Below are 16042 nucleotides of genomic sequence, written 5' to 3'. Positions count from 1 at the left end.
GCTGGACCATTCAACATTTGATAGTTTCAAAGAGATTCTGCCCCCCCCCCCCACCCCCACCAATCTCATGAACCTTCTTTAGACCCTCTCCAATGCCAGCACACATTAAAACTGCTCACAATATAGCACGTATATCTGACCAATCCCTTATAAAGCCTCAGCATTACATTGTTCCTCTTATATTGTAGTCCTCTTGAAATGAGTGTTAACATTGCATTTGCATTCATTATCACCAACTCAACCTACAAGTTAACCTTCAGGGAATCCTACATGAGGACTCCCAAGTCCCTTTGCACCTCTGAGTTTTGAACTTTCTCCCCATTTAGAAAATAGTCCATACTTTTATTCCTTCTACCAAAGTGCATGAGCTTGTACTTCCCTACACTATATTCCATCTGCCAATCTGTCTCAGTCCTTCTGCAGGCTCTCTGCTCTTCAGCAGTATCATCCTCCCACCTAACTTTGTATCATCCAGAAACTTGGCCACAAAGCCATAAATTCTGACATCCAAATCATTGATGTATAACATGAAAAGAAAGAGAATATAAAAAATACTGACTTCTGCGGAATACCTCTAGTCATCAGCAGCTAACCAGAAAAGATGCCCTTTATCCTCACTCTTTGCCTCTTGCTAGTTATTTCTTCAAAGAATTCCAATAGATTTGTCAGGCAGGATTTCCCCTCAAGGATGACTTCCCCATGCTGACTTTGACTTATTTTATCATGTGCCTCCAAGTACTGCGAAACCTCATCCTTAATAATAGACTCCAACATCTTCCCAATCACTGAAGTCAGGCTAACTGGACTATACTTTCCTTTCTTCTGCCTCCCTTCCTTCTTAAAGAGTGGCGACACATTTGCAATTTTCTAGTCCTCTGGAACCATTCCAGAATCTAGTGATTCTTCAAAGATCATTACTAATGCCTCCACAATCTCTTCACCAACCTCTTTCAGAACCCTGAGGTGTAGCCAATCTGGTCCAGGTGGCTTGTTTAACTTTGGACCTTTAGCTTCCCAAGCATCTTCTCCTTAGTAATGGCAACGACACTCACCTCTGCTCCCTGATATTCTTGAAATTTTAGCATACTGCTAGGGTCTTCCACAGTGAAGACTGATGCAAAATACTTATTAAGTTTGTCACTATTTCCTTGTTGCCCATTACTACCTCTCCAGCATTGTTTTCCAGCAGTCTGATATCCACTTTCACTCTCTTTTACTCTTTATACAGGTATACTTGAAAAAAACTTTTGGTATCCTTTTACAGTGGCATACAAAAGTTTGGGCACCCCGGTCAAAATTTATGTTACTGTGAATAGCTAAGTGAGCAAAAGATGAACTGATTTCCAAAAGGCATAAAGTTAAAGGTGACACATTTCTTTCATATTTTAAGCAAGAAAACTCTTTTATTTCCATCTTTTACAGTTTCAAAATAACAAAAAAGGAAAAGGGCCCAAAGCAAAAGTTTGGGCACCCTGCATGGCAGTACTTAGTAACACCCCCTTTGGCAAGTATCACAGCTTGTAAACACTTTGTGTAGCCAGCTAAGGGTCTTTCAATTCTTGTTTGGGGGATTTTCGCCCAGTCTTCCTTGCAAAAGGCTTCTAGTTCTGTGAGATTCTTGGGCTGTCTTGCATGCGCTGCTCTTTTGAGGTCTATCCACAGATTCTCGAAGATATTTAGGTCGGGGGACTGTGAGGGCCATGGCAAAACCTTTGACTTGCGCCTCTTGAGGTAGTCCATTGTGGATTTTGAGGTGTGTTTAGGTTCATTATCCTGTTGTCGAAGCCATCCTCTTTTCACTTTCGGCTTTTTTACAGACGGTGTGATGTTTGCTTCCAGAATTTGCTGGTATTTAATTGAATTTATTCTTCCCTCTACCAGTAAATGTTCCCCGTGCCACTGGCTGCAACACAAGCCCAAAGCATGATCGATCCACCCACGTGCTTAACAGTTGGAGAGGGACTCTTTTCATGAAATTCTGCACCCTTTTCTCTCCAAACATACCTTTGCTCATTGCGGCCAAAATGTTCTATTCAAAAGATTCAAAGGAACATCTAAACAAGACTGATGCATTTTGGAAACAAGTCCTGTGAACTGATGAAGTTAAAATAGAACCTTTTGGCGCTCTTCACACTCGCCACAGTAGAGCCATTGATGTGCAATGGAGAGTGGTCAACCTGTGCCGTCCAGAGGCTCACAATTATCTCTTTCATCTCGTCCACACTGAGACTCAGACTGTTGTTGTCACACCATCTGACAAGCCTTTCTACCTTCTCTCTGTATGCTGACTCATCATTGTTGCTGATACAATTTGTATCTATGTAGATTGAGCTGATCTGGCAGTGCAGTCGTGAGTCTGCAGCAAGAGCAGCAACAGGGTGCTGTGGATTGGATTTGGATTGCTCCCCCCACCCCCCCAAATGCTCAGTGTGATGGAGCTTGAGATGTTGCTGCCATCTCAGACTAACTGGGGTCTTTCTGTCCAGTTGACCAAAATCCAGTTGCAGGGGAGGTGCTGAATCCCGACAAGGACAGTTTATCCACCATACTCCGATGGATGATCAAGTTAAATGCTGAGCTGAAGTCTAGGTGGGACAGGGCGGAATGGAGGGCCTAGGCTATGGCATCGTCAGTGAACTATTTCAGTAGCTTGGATGCAATGTAGCTGCAGGATGGGATTTTATACAATCCATTACCAGCCACTCACAACACTTCCTGCTTGATGAAGTTAGTGTAAGTCAGTGCCAATCATTTAAGCCAGTTACTGTTGTTCTCTTTGGCCACTGGAATGATGGTGGTTACCTTGAAGCCTTCAGGGACTGTTTCAGAGAGATTTTAAAGATGTCTGTTAAGAGCTCTGTTAGCTGACCACACAGTTCCTCAGCACCTGACCAGGTGTGTTGTCCAGCCCCACAGCTTTGTATGGGTTTACCCTCGCTGAAACGACAGGCAACGTTTTACAAATATCTATATCTCTCTGAAAGAAACATTATACTACAGGCTGACTTTCTAACACAGTCAAAAGGAGGCTTCCATTAAATATATATATTACCTTTCACAGTTTCTTTGGGACAGTAGCTCTGAATAGCAGTAGCACATTTGCAGGATGGAGAGGTGGTGCTACAGAAGCAGTAATAGGTGACACATGCAAAATGCTGCACTGAAACAATATAAAAATCATTTAGAAAGAAAAGCAAAATTCTATTGCTGATCAGAAAAGACCTCTTTGTAGACCAGCTCATTTTCTACTACAAAACCTTAAGTTATGCATTAAGAACAGGATGCAATTTGCCACTTTTTCATTAATATTGCATTGCAGCAAATAATGAGTCATGGTGAGAGCATAGAATTAGTCTGCAGAAAAAGGCAACATTATTTGAATCAGGTGCACTATTTGGTAGGGTGTGGAAATTGTTCAGGAAATGTAACATATTAAATAGTTTTACAGTGAGACTTTTTGTAAAACAGCATTCTTAGTCCTCATGAAAAGTGATTAATCTCAAATGTTGACTCAGTTTCTCTCTGTAAAAATTCCCACAGACTGTCCAGTAATCCCAGCATTTTCCATTTTTATTTTAGATTTCTGTGTTATTTTGCTTCTTGATTACTATATTCAATTAGTGGTGGAATTATGATGGGGCAAGAAACTAGCAACTGGAAGTTTGAAAGAGCAAGGAGAGTTCAGGGAACAGGCTTGGGATGACGTATGGCTCTCTCCTTCTCCTCTCTCAAACACATTTATGTAAACTGTTGCTCTATTATACTACACCCTATCCTCGTTATATGCAATTTGGCAAGCACAAGGGCCTCAACAATGAAGTTCATTAGTGCAATCAAACTCATTAATTTTAAGCAGACAGAGAAAATGGAAGAATTAAATGGGGGGGGGGAGGTAAAGTGTGACTGTTTCACATCAGGAGTCTCAGGCGCTTAAACATGGCCTCTGCAAAGGAGAAAGCCTGATAGCCTGTTTTCTAAATTTGGAAACTGTCAAAAAGGGAGAATGAAGGAGAGAAATCAGGTCAGGGCTTTCAGTCACAGAATACAACTGTAAACTACAACACAATTATTTGCTCCAGCAAAATATCAGGTCCATAAGCTCAATGGAGAAAATAGCAAAAATACTGTTTCAGCAATGCAACATCCATAGGAGACCCATGGCCACAATGTTTGCTATTAGCAACACTAACATGATTTTTCTATTTATACAGAGCCTGAAACATCTATCCATGAAACATACAAATTCAAAGCAAAAGAAAGTGGATTTGAAATATTCTGTATTAGTTTTCTGAAGTAGTCTTTCTTAGCATATATTGATAAAAGATGTACACACAAGATATTAAAAATATAAAATGTATTTTTATTGATTTACAAGTAGAATGTCATATGGAATCTGAAATGATGATAGGCTAGCCACGCTGAGCAGAGTGATGAGGTGAGTGGTTGCTATAGTAACTCAGTGATGAAATTTCCTCCAGTGCTCTGCAAAGTGCTAATGCGGTTCCAACTGCACCTGATTTATATCAGCCACGGGTTTCAAATTTGCATTAGTACCAAAATTTCAGGAATTTTTGTTAGGATTATAAAGTAGCAATGATGAGTTTCCTGCTTCATCATGTAGCACACTGCAGTTATAAGTATTTTACTATATCTGCTAAACATGAATTAAATTTCCAACATCGTCTCTCCCCTTGGTACCAGGTTAGTTAAATCTTTCATCATACCAATGCTTTATTCCAAATATTAAGGCACAATTGGAAAACTGTCAATGTCATCTTGCTGATTTTGCACAGCAACCTACTCCATAAATACTTAAGTATTTTTAGAGTAAATCTAATCATAATTGTCAGCACCACTGATTACCATTTAAATAGCTCTCATTTTAAATCTAAGGCAACCCCATTTTATTCAGGAATTGGCATCAAGACAAATAAGTCTCTTTTGGCTAAAAGTAATGGTTAAAAAGGTTAGTATTGCAATTGTGTAATGAAAATGTGGAATAGATGTAACAATGCAGGAAAGTAATGTACTACATGAGAAACCTATTAATTGGTACTGTGCAAGCCAATGCACCTCAATATTAAAAAAAAGTCTAAGAATGAAAGGAATTAGCATGTTCAGACTGCACAATCCACATCAACATCTCTTAGTATTATATGAACTGCTTTCCTGAAGTTTCTTATGCTTTCAAAGAATTGAAATCAACATGAATTAACGTTGCATATTGTCAAGGAGAAAGCTCATTTAAATATATTTGAATTGTTTTATATTTATTGGTATATTTAAATAATTTTAAGAGGCTTATATATCTTTGAGATTGATTATAGATTTCAAAACTAAAATTTCACAATGGTTTGGAGCATTGATAAAGATAAAACAAAAGCTAATGGAAACATTTAAAATAACTAAATTAAATAAAATTATAAAAATATCTTTCTTCCAGCAATTGATTTCTCCCACTGATCTCAAATGGGAAGTTGTACTTGGTCCAGTTAATCCAGCCCAGATTCAGCAATCAGAATTATCACTGTCAGAAAGAAAATCTGTGGAAGTTCATGCCGCCTCATTGGACTCTTTATCAGCAGAAAGCTATTCCATAGCCTCTAGATTTTTTAATCTCTATTGAAAATCTATCATTTAGTTTAAACTGCCATGGAAAAGCTAATTTTTCCTCATAAAATTAAGCATACATTGCAAACCTATACAAATTAATTTTATAGAATTATAAGTATTATCACTGACATATGATATGAATGCAAACACGAGGAAATCTGCAGATGCTGGAAACTCAAGCAACACACACAAGATGCTGGTGGAACGCAGCAGGCCAAGCAGCATCTATAGGAAGAGGTACAGTCTACGTTTCGGGCCGAGACCCTTCGTCAGGACTAACTGAAAGACATATGATATGAAATCTGTTTTGCCACAGCAGATCACTGCAAAGTATATCATTCTATAAATTGCAAAAACAAATAGTACAAAAAGTTATGAGGTACTGTTTGTGGATTCATGAATCATTGAGAAATCAGACAGTAGAGGGGAAGAAGCTGTCCTGAATCGTTGAGTCTTCAGACTCCTGTATCTCCTTCCTCATCTCATAAAAATGTCATAATGATGATAAACCTTATAAAAAAGCTAGCAAACTCTGCATAACAGAATATCAAAAATATATCTGCTCCATTAATCTCCATCAACTAAGAATGCAATGTACACAGGAAATGAAAAATTGTTTCTAACAATATTTACTTATCGGTGAAGCCCTGACAAGAAACTTCTCAGCATATCACTGACTTCCCTGTTTGAAATTATTTTTGAAGACATGTCATTGCTTTTGATCAATGACCCAGCAGTAAGACTCACTAGCATGAAGATTTCAGTTTTTCACCACATTTATCTGTCCAGTACCATACTGTCCAGGGTCCACAGGAGTGAGATATGCCAACTAGTGCAGTGGTGTTGCAGCAACAATCTGGCACTCAACGTCAGTAAGATGAAAGAGCTGATTGTGGACTTCTGGAAGGATAAATACCAATCCTCATAGCGGGATCAGAAGTGGAGAGAGTGAGCAGTTTCAAGTTCCTGGGTGTCAAGATCTCTGAGGATCTAACCTGGTCCCAACATATTGATGCAGTTATAAAGAAGGCAAGACAGTGGCTATACTTTATTAGGAGTTTAAAGAGATTTGGTATGTCAACAAATATACTCAAAACCTTCTATAGATGTACCATGGAGAGCATTCTGACAGACTGTATCACCGTCTGGTATGGGGGGGGGTCTTCTGCACAGGACCGAAAGAAGCTGAAGAGGATTGTAAATTTAGTCGGCTCCAACTTGGGTACTAGCCTACAAAGTACCCAGGACTTCTTCAAGAAGTGGTGTCTCGGAAAGGCAGCGTCCATTATTAAGGACATCCAGCACCCAGGGCATGCCCTTTTCTCACTGTTGCCATTGGGTAGGAGGTACAGAAGCCTGAAGGCACATACTCAGCAATTCAGGAACAGCTTCTTCCCCTCTGCCATCCGATTCCTAACTGGACATTGAACACTTGGATACTACCTCACTCTTTTAATACATAGTATTTCTGTTTTTTGCACAATTTTTAATCTATTCAATATATGTATACTGTAATTGATTGAGTTACTTATTTATTATTATTATTTTATTTTGTGTTTTTTTCCTTCCATATTACGTATTGCATTGTACTGCTGCTGCTAAAGTTAACAAATTTCATGTCACGTGCCAGTGATAATAAACCTGATTCAGAAATATGAGTTCTAATACGTCTCAATCAAAAGCAGAGATACTGACACTATACTACCAGACAGAATAATTTTTGGAGTAAATTTTAGCTATTGCAAAGTTTGGTTGAAATTTTTCCCAAGTTTACAACTTCAAACCTGACTCCATTAGTTTTGGCCTGATTATGGAAAGGCTAACCAAGGCCCACAGGACATACAACACAGACTCCCATCGATCACAATCTCTCACCCCAAATGACAAAATTCTAAGCATAATTTCAGGTCTAGTTTGAAGTTTAATAAGAAGTATGTTTTTCTCTTTTAAGGTGACTGATTGTTTTTTGGATGGCATTTTTATTTACTGGACATCTCCATATTATATAGAATGCACTGAACAGAAATTGTCAAACTGGCAACAATCAGGCATGGACTGATGTACAGCATAACATTTGCACTGTATAAATGTTAGGCAATATGGACAGGATGGTTAGCATTAATCATAAATTCAGCAGAATAGGCCATGTAAATGGTGTGACTACAAGTACTAGAGACTGGAAATCCTTGGAGGAGTCACTAATCTCTTGATATTCCTGATGGAGGGAGGAGAAGATGGCGACGTGACGCAGCGCGCGCGGCCTCTCTGGTGAAATGATATCGTATTTGGTAAATAGGGGGCCGTACACAATCCTGATTTGATGGAGACGGATGTGAGGAGCACAAAGAAACATCTGGAGAAACTTCTGAAGTGCCCGGTTTGCTGCTGCTGCTACTGTACGATCGAGAATCTCCGGAGGGAAAGGCCCCAAATCCTCGGCTTTGCCTGTTGCTGGCGGCCGGAGCTGGGTTCAAAGCACTCGGCAGAGATAGTGCTCGGTGTCGAGGGCTGGTCGGAGGCTCGAAGTTTTCGGGCAGACTGAGAGTCGGACTGTGGTCGGGTGCTTCCAGGATGCTGCATTGGCAAGTTTGCGGCGCTGGAAGCTCCTGGCAGGGAAAGTTTTCTTCCTTCTACCATCTGCGTGAGATGTTGGGACTTTCAAGAGACTTTGAGACATTTTTTACCATGCCCATGGTCTGTTCTTCTATCAAATTAAGGTATTGCTTGCACTGTTGTAACTATATGTTATAGTTATGTGGTTTTTGTCAGTTTTTCAGTCTCGGTCTGTCTTGTGTTTCTGTGATATCACACTGGAGGAACATTGTATCATTTCTTAATGCATGCATTACTAAATGACAATAAAAGAGGACTGCATGTCCTCATAATCTAATCTAATCTAAAACTTCAGATTTTCCACCATGTAAAGCCAAAATTCAAGAAAATGTTGGAATATTCTTTTACCCACCTGGATGAGTGTAGCTTTTCAAAACTCAACTCAATCCAGAACAGACTACCCACATGATTGATACAATATCCACCAGCCTAAACAATCACTGCTTTCACCAATCATGAAGTGCACAGTTCTTCATCATAGGCAGTTCAACAACCAATCCCAACCCACTATCTCCATTATTGAGGACAAGAGTGCCAATTTCACTGGAATACCATGATCAGTCAGTTGCTTTAAGGTCCTAGTCACTCTTGTATAATACATTTACAAACACATGCATACAATCACGCAACATGAATGGTTCACTAGTATGATAAGACAGACTCCTGTCCTCACAATCTACCTCACTTATGATCTTGCATTTTATTGTCTACCTGCATTCCACTTTCTCTGTAGCTGTTGCACTTTATTCCGCATTCTGCTATTGTTTTATTTTGTACTATCTAAATGCAATGTGTAGTAATTTGATCTGTATTAACAGTATGCAAGACAAGCTTTTCACTATACCTCAGTACACATGACAGATAATAAAACAATTGCAATTCCAGTGTCATCCTCCCTGTGGCTTCTTGCAGACACAAGTACTTAATACTCATAAGTTAAAATAAAAAGAGCCAACACATTCTTTCTCCACAACACCACAAACTCTTTAACACTGAGATGGACATTCAGACTAATGTGGACCAAGTACAAAGTCATTTCTGTGTCTTTCACTATTAAAGGACATCAAGAACAATGATGCCGGAAAGATCCGTAGACTTGCAGATTACCTCATTATTAAGAACCCACCATACTATCATTCTTGTAAACAAGTTAAAATAGTTAGCTGTTAACTGAAAGCTACCAGGCAGGTTTAAAATGTTATGCATGGAGGGAATGGAAAGGAAATGAAACCATAGAAACCATAGAAAAACTACAGCACAGAAACAGGCTTTTGGCCCTTCTTGGTTGTGCTGAACCATTTACTGCCTAGTCCCACTGACCTGCACACGGACCATATCCCTCCATACACCTCCCATCCATGTATCTGTCCAATTTATTCTTAAATGTTAAAAAAGAACCCGCACTTACCACCTCGTCTGGCAGCTCATTCCACACTCCCACCACTCTCTGTGTGAAGAAGCCCCCTCCCCAATTTTCCCTTTAAACTTTTCCCCCCTCACCCTTAACCCATGTCCTCTGGTTTTTTTCTCCCCTAGCCTCAGTGGAAAAAACCTGCTTGCATTCACTCTATCTATACCCATCATAATTTTATATACCTCTATCAAATCTCCCCTCATTCTTCTATGCTCCAGGGAATAAAGTCCTAACCTATTCAACCTTTCTCTGTAACTGAGTTTCTCAAGTCCCGGCAACATCCTTGTAAACCTTCTCTCCACTCTTTCAACCTTATTAATATCCTTCCTGTAATTTGGTGACCAAAACTGAACACAATACTCCAGATTCAGCCTCCCCAATGCCTTATATAACCTCATCATAACATTCCAGCTCTTATACTCAATACTTTGATTAATAAAGGCCAAGGTACCAAAAGCTCTCTTTACGACCCTATCTACCTGTGACGCCACTTTTAGGGAATTTTGTATCTGTATTCCAAGATCCCTCTGATCTACTGCACTCCTCAGTGCCTTACCATTTACCCTGTATGTTCTACCTTGGTTTGTCCTTCCAAAGTGCAATACCTCACACTTGTCTGTATTAAACTCCATCTGCCATTTTTCAGCCCATTTTTCCAGCTGGTCCAAATCCCTCTGCAAGCTTTGAAAACCTTCCTCTGTCCACTACACCTCCAATCTTTGTACCATCAGCAAAGTTGCTGATCCAACTTACCACATTATCATCCAGATCATTGATATAGATGACAAATAACAATGCACCCAGCACTGATCCCTGTGGCACACCACTAGTCACAGGCCTCCACTCTGAGAAGCAATCCTCTACTACCACTGAAGTCCATGTAGACAACATCCACTGCCTTCCCTTCATCCACTTTGCTGGTAACCTCCTCGAAAAACTCCAATAGATTGGTCAAACATGACCTACCATGCACAAAGCCATGTTGACTCTCCCTAATAAGTCCCTGTCTATCCAAATGCTTGTAGATCCTGTCTCTTAATACTCCTTCCTATAATTTACCTACAACTGACATCAATCTTACCGGCCTATAATTTCCCAGATTACTTTTCGATCCTTTTTTAAACAACGGAACAACATGAGCCATTCTCTAATCCTCCGGCGCCTCACCTGTAGACACCGACATTTTAAATATATCTGCCAGGGCCCCTGCAATTTCAACACTAGTCTCCTTCAAGGTCCGAGGAAATACCCTGTTAGGTCCTGGGTATTTATCCACTTTAATTTGCCTCAAAATAGCAAGCACCTCCTCCTTTTCAATCTGTACAGTTTCCATGATCTCACTACTTGTTTCCCGTAATTCCATAGACTTCATGCCAGTTTCCTTAGTAAATACAGACGCAAAAAACCCATTGAAGATCTCCCTCATTTCTTTTAGTTCCACACATAGCCAACCACTCTGATCTTCAAGAGGACCAATTTTATCCCTTACAATCCTTTTACTCTTAATATACCTGTAAAAGCTCTTTGGATTATCCTTCACTTTGACTGCCAAGGCAACCTCATGTCTTCTTTTAGCCCTCCTGATTTCCTTCTTAAGTATTTTTTTGCACTTTTTATACTCCTCAAGCACCTTATTTACTCCCTGTTTCCAATACATGTCATACAACTCTCTCTTCTTCTTTATCAGAGTTGCAATATCCCTTGAGAACCAAGGTTCCTTATTCCTATTCACTTTGCCTTTAATCCTGACAGGAACATACAAGCTCTGCACTCTCAAAATTTCTCCTTTGAAGGCTTCCCACTTACTGATCACATCCTTGCCAGAGAACAACCTGTCCCAATCCATGCTTTTTAGATTCTTTCTCGTTTCTTCAAATTTGGCATTCTTCCAGTTTAGAACCTCAACCCTAGGACCAGATCTATCTTTATCCATGATCAAGTTGAAACTAATGGTGTTATGATCACTGGAACCAAAGTGCTACCCTACACACACTATCTATACCTCTAACTATTGAGTCCCCTATCACTACCGCTCTCCTCTTTTTCCACCCTCCCTTCTGCACTGCAAAATAATAATGAAAAATAAAATCAAATTATAATTATGGAAAAACAGGATTTGATTTTAGCATCTCATTCCAAAACCTGCTCAATTAGGCCCTCCATTGATCAGGGTTGACCATGAATATTGCGTCCTAGTTGTCCATGCAAGCCAGGGCAGTATGATATGCAGAGCAAGCCATTGCTTATGCAGCAGGCTCTCCCTCTCCACACAACTGATGATTTCAAAGGAATGGCAAAGTCCAATACAGTTTTGCACTGCAGCGTCACAGGAGTTGCAGTCAGCACTGAACTCAATGTAGGGACTCCAGCTCTGGGCTTTCCCTTGGGGTTTACTCCTGAAGCCTTCCCCATGACTGGGTATGGCTACAAGATAGTGGAGGTTTGAGATTAGTTTTCCTTCTGAGATGAGCTGCCAACTACAGCTGACGAGCCCCATCTGCCCAAAATGACTGGTTTTTAGGTGCCAGTGACCCATGTTTGCTCCTTCTCCTGTCAGTGGAAACAGTTCCGCTGGGCTTAGCAGCTAAGCCACACATGAATGCCAGAAGTTGGACTTGGTTGTCATAGGCTATTTGAGACGCATGCCTTTGCTCAATTACTTTCAGCTAAAAGCAGGCCATTTAGCTCATCTGATCTAAGCCAACGGGCATAGAATAAAACAAAGTTCTGCTTGTTTATAGTACAGCTCTGCAAGAAACTTAGCAAAACAAGAAAATATACTTACCTGTAAAGATAATATTCAGCTTGGTCAATCTCTTCTCTTGTGGAAATGTTGTCAATAAACTACAGAAATAAAAAAAAATATGAATTTACAGCAAAAGTATTTTATAATGCTCTGATAAGAGACACTCTGATGCTCTCACCTTGTTTCTCTCATTCCAGAGGCACCAGTTGATTTAGTGAGTGCTTAAAACATTTTCTGTTTAATACTAGAATTCCAGGATCAGTGATGTTTTAGTTTTGTAGAAGCGCTTATAATGAGGCACATGGTTAAAGTCCACCCAGACACTTTAAACAGTAATCCTATCAACGGGATAGTACAACATAACATTTGAGAGAGCAATACTCTGATCAAGCAGAGTCAGCATTCAGCATGATTTCACCAAGGGAATATCAGGCATGACAAACTTATCAAGAGTGTTTTGAGGAAGTATCATCCAGAGTAGATAAAGGGGAACCATTAGATCTAAACTACTTGTATAGAAGGAAACATAAGATGTAATATACTTGGATTTTCAAAAGGCATTTGACAAGGCTCAGATTAATTTATCACATCTATACTGAAACATAGAGTGAAATGCGTCATTTGTGTTAACAATCAACTCAGACAAAGGATGTGATGGTGCAGCCAGCAAGGGTCGTCATACACTTCACTGCCCACAATGTTCAGCAGAACACAAAAATACAAAACAACAGCAGCAAAATAGCTGTTTTACTATTGTCGTCCCAGCCACTCACACACACACATACCCTAGGACAGGCTGCCGCTGGAGTCTTGGACACTCTCAGACACTGGGCCTCTGACTTCTGGACTCACCGACTTCGGTCGTCGACGTCCAGTATTGACCCCAGGATGTGCCAATCATGAGACTTTGAGCCTGGCATGGACCTCCGATCCCAGGACCAGCCAAACTTGGGGATCATCAGCCCTCGTCCTTAGGGGCTCCCAACCATGGTGGACTATGGGGATTGCTTGTATTTGTCCTCTGCACCTACTGACCTGATCCCTGGGGATCATCGGCCTTCAACTGCAGAGCACTCCAACCTGGACTCCAGCACTGGATCCTGGCCTTGACCACTCACTCCCTCTCATCACTGTCCCCAAAACCTAACATGACACCTATCTTCCTGCACTGTGCCCAAAATCACCCCTATGGATTAAAAGAAGACTTTATAAAGCATTGGTGAGGCCTCACTTGGAGTACTGTGAGCAGTTTTGGGCTCCTTATCTTAGAAAGGATGTGCTGAAACTGGACCAGGTTCAAAGGAGGTTCACAAAAATGATTTCAGAATGGAATGGCTTGTCATATGAAGAGTGGCTCTGGGCCTGTATTCACTAGAATTCAGAAGAATGAGGGGTGACCTTATTGAAACCTATCCAATGGTGAAAGGGCTTGATAGAGTAGATGAGGAGAAGATGTTTTCTATGGTGAGAGAGTCTAAGACCAGAGAACACAGACTCATAATAGAAGGGTGTCCTTTTAAAACAGAGAGGAGGAGGAATTTCTTTAGCCAGAGAGTGGCGAATCTGTGGAATTCATTGCCACAGTCAGCTGTGGAGGTCAAATCTTTGGGTATATTTAAGGCAGAGATTTATAGATTCTTGATAGGTCAGGGCATGAAGCGATACAGGAAGAAGGGATAAGATTGGGGCTGAGTGGAAAATTGGATCAGCCATGGTGAAATTGGCTGAGCAGACTTGATGGGCCAAATGGCCTAATTCTGCTCCTATATCTTATAGTCTTGTGGTCTAAAAAACAATGAAGTCTGAACCATAATTTCAATGGACATACAGGTACTTCACAAAAGGTTACTTCACAAGATAGGAGTTGATGTATTCTAAGTGATATATTGGAATGATATATAATAGATAATAAATAAGATGATAGGCTATCAAGCAAAAGCAGCGCACAAGGGGATCACTTGCAAGCAATGCGCAGTGTAGCGGCAAAAGTTGGAAATGTTGGAATTGTAAAGTTGTTCACTTTGGAAGGAAGGGTTATTACTCAAACGGATAAGGATTGCAGAAAACAGTAAAGACTTGGGGATTCTCATGCATGAAAAATGTAGCAGATTATGGCAGAGACTTTTCTTTCAAATGGGTTGGAGTATAAAAACAGGAAGGTCATCCTGCAACTACATGAGGTCCCTGTGAGACAGCATCTTAAGTACTACAAATGGTTTTTATTACCTTATTTAAGGAAAAATATATCATCATTGGAAGGTTCACCAGGATGATCGCAGGGATGGAGGGATTGCATGGAAAAAATGAAATAATGGATTTCTTCTCATTGGAAATTAGAAGATTTGAAACATCTAAGATTCTTCGGGGACTTGCCAGAATAAATGCTGAAAGACTGTTTCCCATTGTCAGAGAATCTACAGCCAAATGCTTTCTTTTTTTTTAGCATGATGGGTGCTTATTTAAAACTGACAGAAGGAAAAAATTCTACATAAATAATTATGAATTTTAGGAATTCCTTGCAATTTTAAATTCTTTTAATATATTCAAAGCTGAGACAGACAGAATTTTTAAAATAAAGAATCACTAGGAGCAGGTGAGAAAGTGGACTAGACGAAAGTTGGATCAGCCATAATCTTAATGAATGATGGAGCAGCCCTGGGCCTATTCCTATTTCTTAAAGCACAACAATACATCTTATTTTTACTCCTGCTGTCAAACAATTCAGAACATTTTACAGGTATATTAAGAGTAAAAGGATTGTAAGGGATAAAGTTGGTCCTCTTGAAGATCAGAGTGGTCGGCTATGTGCGGAACTAAAAGAAATAGGGGAGATCTTTAATGGGTTTTTTGCGTCCGTATTTACTAAGGAAACGAAGTCTAGGGAATTAAGGGAAACAAGTAGTGAGATCATGGAAACTGTACAGATTGAAAAGGAGGAGGTGCTTGCTATCTTGAGGCAAATTAAAGTGGATAAATTCCCCAGGACCTAACAGGGTATTTCCTCGGACCTTGAAGGAGACTAGTGTTGAAATTGCAGGGGCCCTGGCAGATATATTTAAAATGTCGGTGTCTACGGGTGGGGTGCCGGAGGATTGGAGAATGGCTCATGTTGTTCCATTGTTTAAAAAAGGATCGAAAAGTAATCCGGGAAATTATAGGCCGCGAAGTTTGACGTCGGTAGTGGGTAAGTTATTGGAGGGAGTACTAAGAGACAGAATCTACAAGCATTTGGATAGACAGGGACTTATTAAGGAGAGTCAACATGGCTTTGTGCGTGGTAGGTCATGTTTGACCAATCTATTGGAGTTTTTCGAGGAGGTTACCAGGAAAGTGGATGAAGGGAAGGCAGTGGATGTTGTCTACATGGACTTCAGTAAGGCCTTTGACAAGGTCCCGCATGGGAGGTTAGTTAGGAAAATTCAGTCACTAGGTATACATGGAGAGGTGGTAAATTGGATTAGACATTGGCTCAATGGAAGAAGCCAAAGAGTGGTAGTAGAGGATTGCTTCTCAGAGTGGAGGCCTGTGACTAGTGGTGTGCCACAGGGATCAGTGCTGGGTGCATTGTTATTTGTCATCTATATCAATGATCTGGATGATAATGTGGTAAATTGGATCGGCAAATTTGCTGATGATACAGAGATTGGAGGTGGAGT

The 16042-nt window shown here is 40.3% G+C and overlaps 1 protein-coding gene across 2 annotated transcripts in view; it reads right to left on the bottom strand.

The window, feature by feature from the left end:
- The window catches only part of mrps27 (mitochondrial ribosomal protein S27), a 218909-nt gene that overhangs the window by 70147 nt on the left and 132720 nt on the right, over positions 1-16042 (bottom strand). For both annotated transcript variants that reach the window (XM_072257947.1, XM_072257946.1), the window contains exon 4: positions 12426-12484. In XM_072257947.1, the coding sequence (XP_072114048.1) occupies positions 12426-12484 (59 nt within the window). The remainder of the gene's footprint in view (positions 1-12425; positions 12485-16042) is intronic.

This window comes from Mobula birostris, chromosome 5 (genome assembly GCF_030028105.1).
Source record: "Mobula birostris isolate sMobBir1 chromosome 5, sMobBir1.hap1, whole genome shotgun sequence".
Taxonomy (NCBI): domain Eukaryota; kingdom Metazoa; phylum Chordata; class Chondrichthyes; order Myliobatiformes; family Myliobatidae; genus Mobula; species Mobula birostris.
Note: the sequence above shows the minus strand (reverse complement) of the source record. Positions and strands in the feature narration are given on the sequence as shown.